Source organism: Leopardus geoffroyi, chromosome A2, assembly GCF_018350155.1.
Source record: "Leopardus geoffroyi isolate Oge1 chromosome A2, O.geoffroyi_Oge1_pat1.0, whole genome shotgun sequence".
In the NCBI taxonomy this organism is placed as follows: Eukaryota; Metazoa; Chordata; class Mammalia; order Carnivora; family Felidae; genus Leopardus; species Leopardus geoffroyi.
In genome coordinates, this window is record NC_059331.1 from 12825509 (window position 1) to 12837143 (window position 11635).

General features: G+C 61.5%; 2 protein-coding genes across 10 annotated transcripts in view; both read left to right on the plus strand.

The window, feature by feature from the left end:
- MYO9B (myosin IXB) overlaps nt 1–6835 on the plus strand; it is a 91205-nt gene extending 84370 nt beyond the window's left edge. For 7 of the 8 annotated variants that reach the window (XM_045492460.1, XM_045492467.1, XM_045492462.1 and 4 more), the window contains 10 exons: nt 423–496; nt 954–1146; nt 1235–1363; nt 1629–1734; nt 2029–2160; nt 3354–3477; nt 3934–3981; nt 4327–4469; nt 5141–5268; nt 5389–6835. In XM_045492460.1, the coding sequence (XP_045348416.1) occupies nt 423–496; nt 954–1146; nt 1235–1363; nt 1629–1734; nt 2029–2160; nt 3354–3477; nt 3934–3981; nt 4327–4469; nt 5141–5268; nt 5389–5804 (1493 nt within the window). In that variant the 3' untranslated portion in view covers nt 5805–6835. The remainder of the gene's footprint in view (nt 1–422; nt 497–953; nt 1147–1234; nt 1364–1628; nt 1735–2028; nt 2161–3353; nt 3478–3933; nt 3982–4326; nt 4470–5140; nt 5269–5388) is intronic. The other variant, XM_045492464.1, reaches the window with a different exon arrangement.
- A 1423-nt stretch (nt 6836–8258) lies between these two features.
- On the plus strand, nt 8259–11187 carry USE1 (unconventional SNARE in the ER 1). 2 transcript variants are annotated; one of them, XM_045492474.1, is made up of 9 exons: nt 8259–8425; nt 8756–8805; nt 8965–9043; nt 9134–9286; nt 9802–9814; nt 9910–10017; nt 10254–10281; nt 10567–10741; nt 10983–11187. In XM_045492474.1, the coding sequence occupies exons 1-9, from the start codon at nt 8285–8287 to the stop codon at nt 11163–11165; spliced, it is 930 nt and encodes a 309-aa protein (XP_045348430.1). In that variant the 5' UTR covers nt 8259–8284; the 3' UTR covers nt 11166–11187. The 2 variants fall into 2 exon arrangements, with proteins under 2 accessions (XP_045348430.1, XP_045348431.1); XM_045492475.1 differs by lacking the exon at nt 9910–10017 and having other exon boundaries at nt 8260–8425.
- Nucleotides 11188–11635: the final 448 nt, after the last annotated feature.

Sequence of the window (11635 nt, forward strand, 5' to 3'; positions counted from 1 at the left end):
CTGATTCTGTGTCTCCCTTTCTCTCTGCCCCTCCCCCGCTCACACTCTCTCAAAAATAAATAAAAATGTTAAAAAAAAAAAAAAAAATACCCAGGCAGTTGTCACCGTCCTGAGACAAGGACAACTGGGTGCCCTCTCCTTTTTGGTCTCAGCCAATTTCCTCTCTCAAGTGTGCCCCTGCCCCCCACCTCCCCCCTCCCGAGCCCTTGCTCCTGTCCCCGCCGGCCAGGCTCTGAGGCCACAGACAGTCACCAGCTGTGAACATCTGCCCACGTGGCTTCCTCGCCTGGGCATCAGGGCAGGGATTCGTAGGACTCCAATTTAGAAGCTGGTCAGCGAGTCCCTAGCCGACAGGGCAGGCGGCCTCGGGAAACCGGGGTCCTCGATGCACCGTGACCACCCCCCCCCCCCTTACCTCCTAGTGTGCAAGATGACCTGCCACAAGAAGTGTGTGCCCAAGATTCAGACCTACTGCGCCTACGCATGCAGGAGAAAGGTGAGCGGGCCGGGAACTTTCCGGAACACCTAGGGGACGCCTTCCCGAGCGATGCGGAGGAGAGGGTGTGCTTGGTGCCAGGCCAGTGTAGGGTGTCAGACGAGGGGCTGGTTTGCAGCCCCTGTTCTGTCAGAGCCCCTCGGGGTCCCCGGAGACAGGACTGGGCTTATACGCGCGTCTCAGACCCCCAGCCCTGCCCCGCCCGAGACCCAGGAGGGCATCCCCAACTCTTCGTGAGGGAGGCAGGGTCCCAAGCACTAGAGCTGCAGCGGAAGCAGGACCAACCACCCTGAGGCAGCTGGGGCCGCTCCGCAGGGGGAGCCCCTGCCCAGCGGCCAGCAAGCTCACCTCCCCAGCCGGGCGCCCCCAGCAGCCTGTGGGGGGCGTGAGGGGCAGGGAGGGTAGAGCCCACACAGGAGACCTGACCCCCCCCCCCCCCCCACCTCTGGTACTGCAGAGCGAGCCAGGCGCCGAGCCAGGCCACTTCGGCGTGTGCGTGGACAGCCTGACCAGTGACAAGGCCTCAGTGCCTGTTGTGCTGGAGAAGCTTCTGGAACATGTGGAGATGCACGGCCTGTACACCGAGGGCCTCTACCGCAAGTCGGGCGCTGCCAACCGCACGCGGGAGCTCCGACAGGCACTGCAGACAGGTAGGTGTCCGGGGGGAGTGGGCACGAGGGGGCTGGGGCACAGCCCCCCTGCCTGCGCTCACCAGCCCCGCCCCCCGCCTCCCCGCAGACCCCGCAGCCGTCAAGCTGGAGAACTTCCCCATCCATGCCATCACCGGAGTGCTCAAGCAGTGGCTTCGGGAGCTGCCTGAGCCCCTCATGACTTTTGCCCAGTACGGCGACTTCCTCCGAGCCGTAGGTGAGTCCCACGGCAGCAGCGAGGGCAGGGCAGGTGGCCACGGCCAGGGTTGGAACCACGCGCGCTCACTGCGGCCAATCGGGGAGGCACAGCTGAGAAGCCAAGGCTCAAAGCAGCCGGCCCGGTGCAGGTCCCCAGCCTAGGGCAGGGCCAGGACCCCTCTGTGGCCCTGCATCTGGCCCCACGTGGCAGGGGGGCTCCCCTGCGCCCCGGGAACGTGGGGGGGGCCAGCGCTATGGGGAGCTGACGCCCTGGGCCCTTCCAGAGCTGCCGGGAAAGCAGGAGCAGCTGGCCGCCATCTACACCGTCCTGGAGCACCTGCCTGAGGCCAACCACAACTCATTGGAGCGGCTCATCTTCCACCTCGTCAAGCAAGTGCCTGCCACCTGCTCTCATGGGGTGGGGGTCCCCGTCAGGAGCCCCGCCACAGTGTTCCCTGGGCCAGCGTTCTCTGGTGGTTGCACCCCAGGCCCCGGGCCCGGGTTGGGGGCGGGGGTCGGGGAGGGGCCCCCCACGCTCTCCTGCGGTGGCTCTTTGCCCCATGGAAGCGAGGTGCTAGCCTCCACCTCCAGGGTCTGGAGGCACTTTTCCTGGCAGCAGCCCCAGGGTCCTGGCCTCCAGTCTCGGGGCTCCCTGGCCACCCCTAACTGCCGCTCACCACGCAGGGTGGCCCTGCTCGAAGATGTGAACCGCATGTCGCCCAGTGCTCTCGCTATCATCTTCGCACCCTGCCTCCTGCGCTGCCCTGACAACTCAGACCCACTGACCAGCATGAAGGATGTCCTCAAGGTCACCACGTGAGTGCCAGGCGCCAGGGCCCCCGCGCTGTCTCCTCCGGCAGCTAGGGCATCACTTCTGAATGCTTTTGAGGCTGGAGAACACAAAAAGGAGGAGAAAGCCCTCGTCTCCAGTTGCAGGGCGAGGGGCAGACGGCAAAGCCCCGTGTTCTCGGCCTCTGGTTAGCAACGAGAGCCGTCAGGAAAAGAAGCAATGGCCTGGGGGTTTCTTCCCCTTCTCCCCACTGCACGATCTTCAGAAGTTTTCAGAGTTCTGGGGCGCCTGGGTGGCGCAGTCGGTTAAGCGTCCGACTTCAGCCAGGTCACCATCTCGCGGTCCGTGAGTTCGAGCCCCGCGTCGGGCTCTGGGCTGATGGCTCAGAGCCTGGAGCCTGTTTCCGATTCTGTGTCTCCCTCTCTCTCTGCCCCTCCCCCGTTCATGCTCTGTCTCTCTCTGTCCCAAAAATAAAATAAACGTTGAAAAAAAAAAAAAATTAAAAAAAAAAAAAGTTTTCAGAGTTCTTCAAAAGAACTCCGAAGAAAGTCGTTAGACATCAGCGACCGAGAGGACATTGTTTAGGCTTCGAATTGTAAAAATAAGAACGTGTCACCCTAGGCGGTTTCTTGGGTGGCCCTGACGCTACCCCAGTAGCTGCGTGGTGTTGACAGAGTTCCTTCCGGCCTCTTCCGCCACACTCTTTGCTCCTTTTTCCCTCGTGTGGTCGAGATGTCGGGAGACCTGAGCTCCCGGCTGAGCTGCCCGCCCTCCCCCCACCGACCACTGCAGGCGGAGCCCCCCACACACTTAACCACTCACAGTGCACCTTCTGGAGCCCTTGGGGTTGCTTGCCCGCGGCCCCTGTGACAAATCGCCCAGCCTCCCCGTTCCTCATGCTTCCATGGGAGGTGGGAGAACCCCCCCCCTGCAGGGTGACTATGAGGGATCGGTTCACTCTGATCCGCGTACTGTGCTTCCTCCTTCAAACCAGGCTGGTTGAGTCCGAGGCTCGGGCTCAGAGAGGTGGAGTGAGCCGCACGAGGTCACACGGTGAGCTGGCACCAAGATGACACAGCCCACGGCTGTGTCTGTGGCCCTGCCTGGTCTCTGGATCTCTGCCTGGCCGCCGTGCCCCAGTCTCCGGCCAGTGCCTCTCTAGACGCCAGGCCCTGACGCTGGCCATCCTGGGGCAGTGACGGAGTCACCTTCTCCGCAGGTGCGTGGAGATGCTGATCAAGGAACAGATGAGGAAGTACAAGGTGAAGATGGAGGAGATCAGCCAGCTGGAAGCCGCGGAGAGCATCGCCTTCCGCAGACTCTCCCTCCTGCGACAGAACACTGTGAGTGGAGGGGTGGGCGGGGCTGGTGGGCGGGGCTTGGGTGTGGGGCGGGGCCTCACGCCATCACTCCTTGCGCTCCCTGCCCACCCTCGGCCACAGGCCGCCTGGCCAGGGGCCTCATGGGAGCAAGGTTGGGAGCCAGGTCCCCCACATCGGCTAAACGACCGCCTCCCTCCCCCAGCCTCATGCCGACTGCCCCTCAAAGGGCAGCAGGGGACCTGGCACCCGCTTGGTGATGGTTCAGGTCATCCACCAGCCCCGCCTACGGGGAAGACTTCCCACAGCAGAAGTGGCCCTACAGTGGGGGTGGGGGCTGAAGGGGGAGGCAGGTCTGGGGCTCCCGGGGGAGGACCCCATCCTTGTCCCCGCAGCCAGATGTGGCTCCGGTGCCCGTGACTTACACCCGTGTGGTGATCGTGGCCCTGTGTGGTCACCCTCTGTTCATCTCTTTCCCAGCCATGGCCTCTCAAACTGGGGTTTTCGTCTCCCTATGAGGGGGTCCTGGTATGTACATGTTCCGCGGGCCCACCCTGCATGTCTCCGGGCGTGGTGCATGCTGGGTTCACCTCGTGCCCGTGGTCTCCTAGGATAGACTGAGCGTGTCCTAACCTTCTGGAAGTGCATGCTGGGGGAGGCCCGTCGCCTGCTGCCCACCTGCGCTGAGGATGACTAATCAGCCGAGCACCGGCCACTCGGTCCCCACCTGATCCCCGGAGCGGCCTCACTAAGCCCACCCTTCCACATCAGAACTAACCTCTCCCAGAGCCGTTCACACCACCCTCTCCCTCCCGTGAGCACTGAGCCCACCGTCCAGAGGGGCCAGCCAGACCTGCCGTTTGTCTGTTGCAGAACAAGAGCCCCAAGACCCGGGGAAGCAGTGCGGGCGGCCTGGAGGACCTCGGGGTGCTGCCAGAAGAGGAAGTGCCCAGCGGTGACGAGGACCGCGAGAAGGAGATCCTCATCGAGCGGATCCAGTCCATCAAGGAGGAGAAGCAAGTGTCTCTGCCCCCTTCCTGCCCTCGGCTCTGCCGTCCGGCCCCCACCCCCAGGCCCCTCTGCCATAGCGGACCTGGCTGTTAGGAGGCTGACGGGCTAGGCTCATTCCCGCCATCCAGTACCCACCTTGTGGGGTGCTGCTGTCCTAACACGCAGCCTAGGGCTCTGTTTCAACCCCACACTTGGCCACCGGGAACCGTGGTGGCCCACAAAGAAAGAAGGGGCAGCAGAGGGGTAATGCCCAAACTTTGCCTGGAAGTTGGTCTTAGCTGGAGTGACCAACCAATCTGTCGTCCCGCCAAGACATGTGAATAGGGCACCATTAACATGCCAGGAGAACAGGTGTGACCCGGGCCACCTGGCCACCCTAGTCTTAGGAACAAGGTAGGGCACTCCAGGCAGAGGGAACAATACTTGCAAAGGCCCTGAGGCAGAAACAGGTCACTAGCTCAGTACAGGGCCTTCCCTCAGCAGCCTGACACATCCCTCCCATGAGTTTCTCCGGGCCAGGTGTGATTTGGGGACGGGTGTTGGGGGTGCTGGGAGCAGGGACTCCCATCCAGGACCAGGAAGGCCTGTTCTGCCCCCTACCCGGCGGCTGGCACTCTGGAGGGGTGGTCTTTCACCTTGGGAACAGCCTTAGACACCGTGACCCCCTCATCCCCAGGGAGGACATCACCTACCGGCTGCCGGAGCTGGACCCTCGGGGCTCCGACGAGGAAAACCTGGACTCGGAAACGTCGGCCAGCACCGAGAGCCTGTTGGAAGAGCGGGCCGGGCGGGGGGCCTCAGAAGGTCAGTATTAAGGCGGCGTCTGCTTTTCTCCTTCCCGTGTCCACCACCGGCAGGCCCTGGGGCAAGGGTCCATCTACTGGCCCTGAAGCTGCAGTAACCCTGCCGTCTGTCTTTCAAAAGGGCCCCCCGCGCCTGCTCTCCCCAGCCCCGGCGCGCCCGCCCTGAGCCCCCTCCCCGTGGCAGCCGCCCCTCCACGACGAAGGCCGTCGTCCTTCGTGACGGTCAGAGTGAAGACCCCCCGGCGGACCCCCATCATGCCCACAGCCAACATCAAGCTCCCACCCGGCCTACCCTCCCACCTCCCTGGCCGGGCACGGGGTGCCCAGGAGGGTGCTGCCCTAGTGAGGCGCCGAGAGCCGCCCGCCCGCCGCCCGGACCAGGTGCACTCTGTGTATATCACACCCGGCACGCACCTGCCCGCGCGGGGCACTCGGGAGCCCCTGGACGAGGACGCCCAGCCTCCCGGGGCCAAGCGGAGGTACTCGGACCCCCCGACCTACTGCCTGCCCCCCACCCCGGGCCAGGCCAACGGCTGAGGGCCCACACAGTGCCAGAGGCCGCCTGTCTGAGGACGACCCAGTGCCGGAGCTGGGCGTGAGCTGCAGAGCCAGCATCTGGCCGAGAAGGATGCCGAATGAAAAGCTCCGAAAGCAATGTGAGGTGGGCGTCAGCTCCGAGTGCAGAGTCCAGGCGGGGAGAGGCCAGCCGAGGCCCCGTCGCCCTGGCTGGGCCCCCACATCACACAGACACGCCCACCCAGAGCACCAAATCACGGTGGGCAGCCTGGCATCTCCCACCTCCCTTTTTGTTTTTATGGTAACTGTTTCTTCGTGCGTGGTTTACATAACTTCAAACTGTAACAGCCTTAACAAGAGACCAAATTGTTTTTTATACGTGTATGTACAAACTTTTATATTAACGCCCTGCATCGCCCTTGTAACCTGGACATGAGTCTTTGGAGCAAAGCCCGCAACAGCCGCCACACGGAGGAGGCCCAGACTCACACTGAGGACGGCTCGGGGCCCTTGGTCTGAGGGCCAGGACCGTGAGCAGGGGATTTGGACCCTTGGGGCACCTGACTGCCCCAAGTCCGTCTCAGACTCCTCCTCTGGCCCAGCTGGCAACCGGCCACCTGGCTGGCATGCACTTGAGGGAGCGTTGGAGCCTCTCTGGGGATCAAGGCTGGTGGTTGGAGTCAGGACACAGGGTGGTAGGCAGCCTCCGCCCGCAGCACCACAGACCTCACATCCCAGGGAGACTTGAATGTGGCCGTCACTCTTCTGTCCACCACGCCCTGGACTCAGGAGGCTGGAGGAGGCCATCCTTGGCACGCCGCCCGTTCCGTGTGGCGAACAGGAGCCGCGACTCAGGACCACTCACCGGCAGGGAGGGCAAGGCCTGGGATTGTACATTCCTACTGGTCAACAGTGACAGTCTGGGGAATCTCCGGAGTGGGGCTTCCTCTCTCAGGCCTGGGTCGCTCCCCAGACACACGGCCACAGGTCTGGTACGAGAGGTGCCCCAGGTGCCCCACGAGCCGTGTGAAATAAAAAGTGCCTGAAAAGTGTTTGCGCGCAATTCCTGCTCAGACTGGTTCAGAGTTGGAGGAGCAGGGGTTGACAGGTGGGGCGGGGGAGGGGTCCACCCTGTGACCTCAGCCACAAGGGGTGCAGGGCAGGGGGATGTGCCCCCCGGTCTGGGAGGACCTGCCTCAATTGTCCCACAAATGCTGCTGCTGGAATTTCACACGCACTCCAGGTGCTAGAGTGGTGGGCTTGCTGGAAGGGCTTGTTAATTGATCTGGAAATGGGGGTGAGGGGCTGGCAGAGCCTGTTGTCCTGGGAGCTGCCTCCTGGTGCCCTGTTTCAGCACCCAGCCTCTCCCCAAGTAGGGCTTAAATGTCAGCTGTAGGGGCCATCTGCCCTATCAAGGGATCGGTTCCTGGTGAGCCCAACAGAGCTAGAAACCGCACACCCCCACCATCCCCTCTCAGACCAGCTCCCAGGCTGCAAATCAGATGGGCAGTTGTGGGAACCTGCTGGCAGGTGGGGCCCATGGGGGTGGGGTGGGGGACAGTGAAGAACCCTAGTCCAGACTGCACATGAGGGAGAGTTGAGAGGCTTGTCCAAGGCCACGTATTTGGGATGGGACAGGGCTGGGATTCAGAACCTGCCTCATCTGCCCCCTGGATTCCTTCATCTACCCTGGGTTTCCTCTCCTCCATAGTATTTCTCGAGAACACCAGGCCCACAGGTGTGACCAGGACACAAGTGACGTGAGGAGTGGGAAGATGGATGAGGGCTGCATGCCAGGCTCTAGTCCCTCTAAAGTCCCCCCTCCTCACGCGGTCTGCAAGCCTGGGGTGGGAGGAGCTCACAGAATGGGCTTCAGCTGGAGGGCTGGGGACCCAGGTGGGGTTCTCTCCATGAGGCCTGGTGGGTTAGGGGCGACCCCGCCCCACCTCTCACCCCAGGGCTAGCTAATGTTCCCCTGGAGGCAGGCTTTGTCACACCACCCAAAGGAAGAACCGAGTCCAGAAAAATTAAGAAACCTCGCTCAAGGCCCGGGGGGGGGGGGGGAGTCAGCGTCAGACCCGGAAGAACATAATCACAAACTGGATGGGCCCCTAAGCCTTGGAATCCTTAGTCCCAGGGCCGTACCCCAGGAAGAACCGGGAAGGCTGCCTGAATACGGAAGAGCTCAGTATGAGAAGAACCCAAACAGGAGTGGGTGTGGGGGAAGGAATTCCGATCAGAAAGAAAAGAATAAGCAGAGGACGTATATTGCACATGGACCTGACCTCGAAGGATCCGGTCCTTTCAACCCTCCCGGAAGAGCTAAGACGCCTGCGAGGGGGAAAAAAAAAAAGCGATTCAGTCCTGAATAAACATGGACAGCACAGCGCCCCTCCTTGAAATAAGACGTTACTTCCGCCCCAAACAAAGATGGAACAGCGAGCGAGCGGCGGACGCGACCGGAAGAGGTCAAAACGAGGGCGCTTCCGACCTTTTCCAAGATGGCGCCGGCGGAAGGGACCGGGTACCGCCGAGAGGGGATGGCAGCGTCGAGGCTGGAGCTGAACCTGGTGCGGCTGCTCTGCCGCTGCGAAACGATGGCAGCGGAGAAGCGGGACCCGGACGAGTGGCGTCTGGAAAAGGTGAGGGAAACCTGTACTTCCGAGTACAACTCGACTCCCAGAAAGCGGCCTACGGGGCTGACGGCCACCGGGCCCGACTCCCCAGTCCCAACAGCCGCTCTGGCCACGCCCCTTCCGGCCGGCTCCGCCACGTCCACCTGCGGCTCCCGCCCCCTTCCCTGAAGCTCAGCTGGCCCCGCCCCCCTGGGACGTGGCTCCTCCCTTTTCAGTCCTGCCCCCGTCCTGGTCCCGCCCCTTGATGGCTCTGACCACCCCACCTTTGAGCGTTATTAGTGGGAGGATGGGGGGGGGGGGGGGGAACCAGGCTTACACCCCACTTTCCCTCCCCAGTACGTGGGAGCTCTCGAGGACATGCTGCAGGCCCTGAAAACCCAGGCAAGGTGAGTGCCGGCGGCTACAGGGGCTTCAAATCAGGGATGGGAGTCGAGGCCTGAAGGCCAGCCTCTGTTGGGGAATCCCTGGGCTCCAGCCCCTGCTGACACCCTTCCCAGAACTGGAGGCAGTGAGCAGGTTTTCTTTTTCCTCTTCTCACCTTCCAGCAAACCGGCCTCCGAGGTGATCAATGAATATTCCCGCAAGGTAGATTTCCTGAAGGGGATGCTGCAGGCAGAGAAGCTGGTGAGCAGGGGTACTCTACTTCCTCGGCCCTCATCATGCTCACCTGCCCAGGACCTGCCCGTCCGGTGACCCCTTTTCCCTCTTCTGCAGACCTCCTCCTCAGAGAAAGCACTAGCCAACCAGTTCCTGGCCCCTGGCCGTGTACCAACCACAGCCAAGGAGCGGGTACCCGCCACGAAGACAGTGCATCTGCAGTCCCGGGCACGGTACACCAGCGAAATGCGGAGTGAGCTGCTAGGCACGGTAGGGCTTTCTCCCTGATCCCTGGGAACCCTTTCGTCAGGGACAGGAGATTAGTGCCTGTGCGTAGCAGAACAACCCCACCCTGGCAGGTGCAGGGACCCTAAGGGGCCCAACAGCCTCCACCCTGGGCTCACAGTAGGCTTCCCAACAGAAGGGCCTAGACAGGACTTTGCTAGATATCTAGGAGTTTGGTACAAGGCGAAAATGGCACCTATCTCGTTAAGCCCCAGAGTTGGCCCAGAGCAACAGATAGACAAGTTTGCCACAGACAGACTGAGTTTATCTCATCTTGCCACAAGTGGACGAGTTTTTTCACCTGTAAAATAGGATGACAGGTGTCCTTTTGAACACTTTACGTGGGTCAGGTAAACCCTTCAATATGAAGAAACTGAGGCACAGAGGTCATGGGACTTGCCCAGGGCCCTGACTAAGAGGGGGGAGTTTCCGAGAGCAGAAAGGACAGTTTGGGGGCATTACCAGGTAGGTGACTTCATACCTCTCTCTTTTTCCCATAGGACTCTGCTGGAGGTGAGTCAACCTGAATAAAACAGGACTTGAGGCTTAACTGTCTGGGACAAGACATGTGCTGCCTCTTTCACTTGCCTCCTCCACGGTCTTCACAGCCCAGGGAGCACATCCCCAGGGGCATCACCTAGTTAAGCCTGATGGGGGTGCCAGGACAGAGGAGATGGGCCCCAGAGGAAATAAAGCCGGATACACCCAGCCCACAGGTTAGGCTAGCAGAGGGACCTGGGGCCTGGGGGAGCCCAGATAAGGATGAGGAAAACTTCTTAAAAGAGAGGGCATTTGACCTAGAGCTTTGAAGCATGATCAGGAGCTCACTGGGCAGCAGACAAGACAGGAAACAACATTATGAGTAGCAGACACAGCACAAGCGATGATCAGGAAGTTGGAAAACGGGAAACCAATCCTCTCCTTCTTCCTGCTTGGCCTTTTTCACTTACAGAGCCCGAGCTGGATGTGAGGAAGAGAACGTGAGTGTCTTCAGCCCTTGGGGAGCACTGGGGGGGGGGGGGGGAGTATGGGGGGCTGGATGAACCTTGGGCCACTGAGGCACCAAACCATGAGGGCCACCACAAGCATCTAAACCATCGATCAGAAGCCACTTGTGGGGATGTTCTTCCTAAAAGCTAAAGTAAAGAAGGGGAAAACTGAGGCCCAAGGAGGGCCGTGGCCAGAGCCATAACCTCTGGGTTCCTTGGGAACATGTTGGTCTCTTCCTATCCCACGCCCGCCTGTCCGCCCACGTGTGAGGGCAGTGGGGTGGCAGGGCCCAGGCCAGGAGATGAGAAACAGTCAGCAGCCGAACTAGACCTCGTCCTGCAGCGACATCAGAACCTCCAAGAGAAGCTGGCAGAGGAGATGCTAGGCCTGGCCCGGAGCCTCAAGACCAACACACTGGCCGCCCAGAGCGTCATTAAGAAGGACAACCAGGTGTGAGGACTGTGGGGCCTTTTCAGCCTCTGCCCTGGGACGCCAGACAAGGCTTCCCAGCAGAGGGGCATGGGGGCCAGGGCTTTGTTGGATCAAGGAGTCTGACAGAAGGCAAAAATGGACTTCCCAGCAGAGGGCGCAGTACCAGCCAAGGCCAAGAGGAGGGGACTTGCCCCAGGATGGTGGCGAGAGGCCACCCTTGGCCGCAGTCCCGCTGACACTCTCCCCACCTGCCCCACAGACCCTGTCGCACTCACTCAAGATGGCTGACCAGAACCTGGAGAAGCTGAAGACGGAGTCGGAGCGGCTGGAGCAACACACGCAGAAGTCGGTCAACTGGCTGCTCTGGGCCATGCTTGTTATCGTCTGCTTCATCTTCATCAGCATGGTCCTCTTCATCCGCATCATGCCCAAACTCAAATAAAGACCTGTGCTGGCCCCCTGCATCCGTCTGCCCTCCACCCGTGTTCACGGGTGCCCTTTGGGCTAGGCAACAATATGGGAGGGTCTTTGGAGGTTCCTGAGAGCCACAGAGGATGCACGAGCCGGAGAGGAAGGTCAGTCTGGGAAGGGACTCAGAGGACCATCCCCCTCGGATTCCCCCCTGGTACCTACCCCACACTGCAAAAGGCCAGGTCCCAAGAAGCCCCAGGAGCCTCCGGTCTGATAGAGTCGAAGGCCAACAGTGCCTTCAGCCCTGTGGGATCAAGGGGAGGGTGGGGGAGAAATGGGGCTATGCCTGGAGGTCGGCCTGGAGGAGGGAGTGTCAGTGCTGGGCTTTCCTTGAAACTGAAGATGATTGGGGCGCCAGGGTGGCTCAGTCGGTTAAGCGTCCGACTTCAGCTCCGGTCATGATTTTGTGGTCCATGAGTTCGAGCCCCGTGTCGGGCTCTG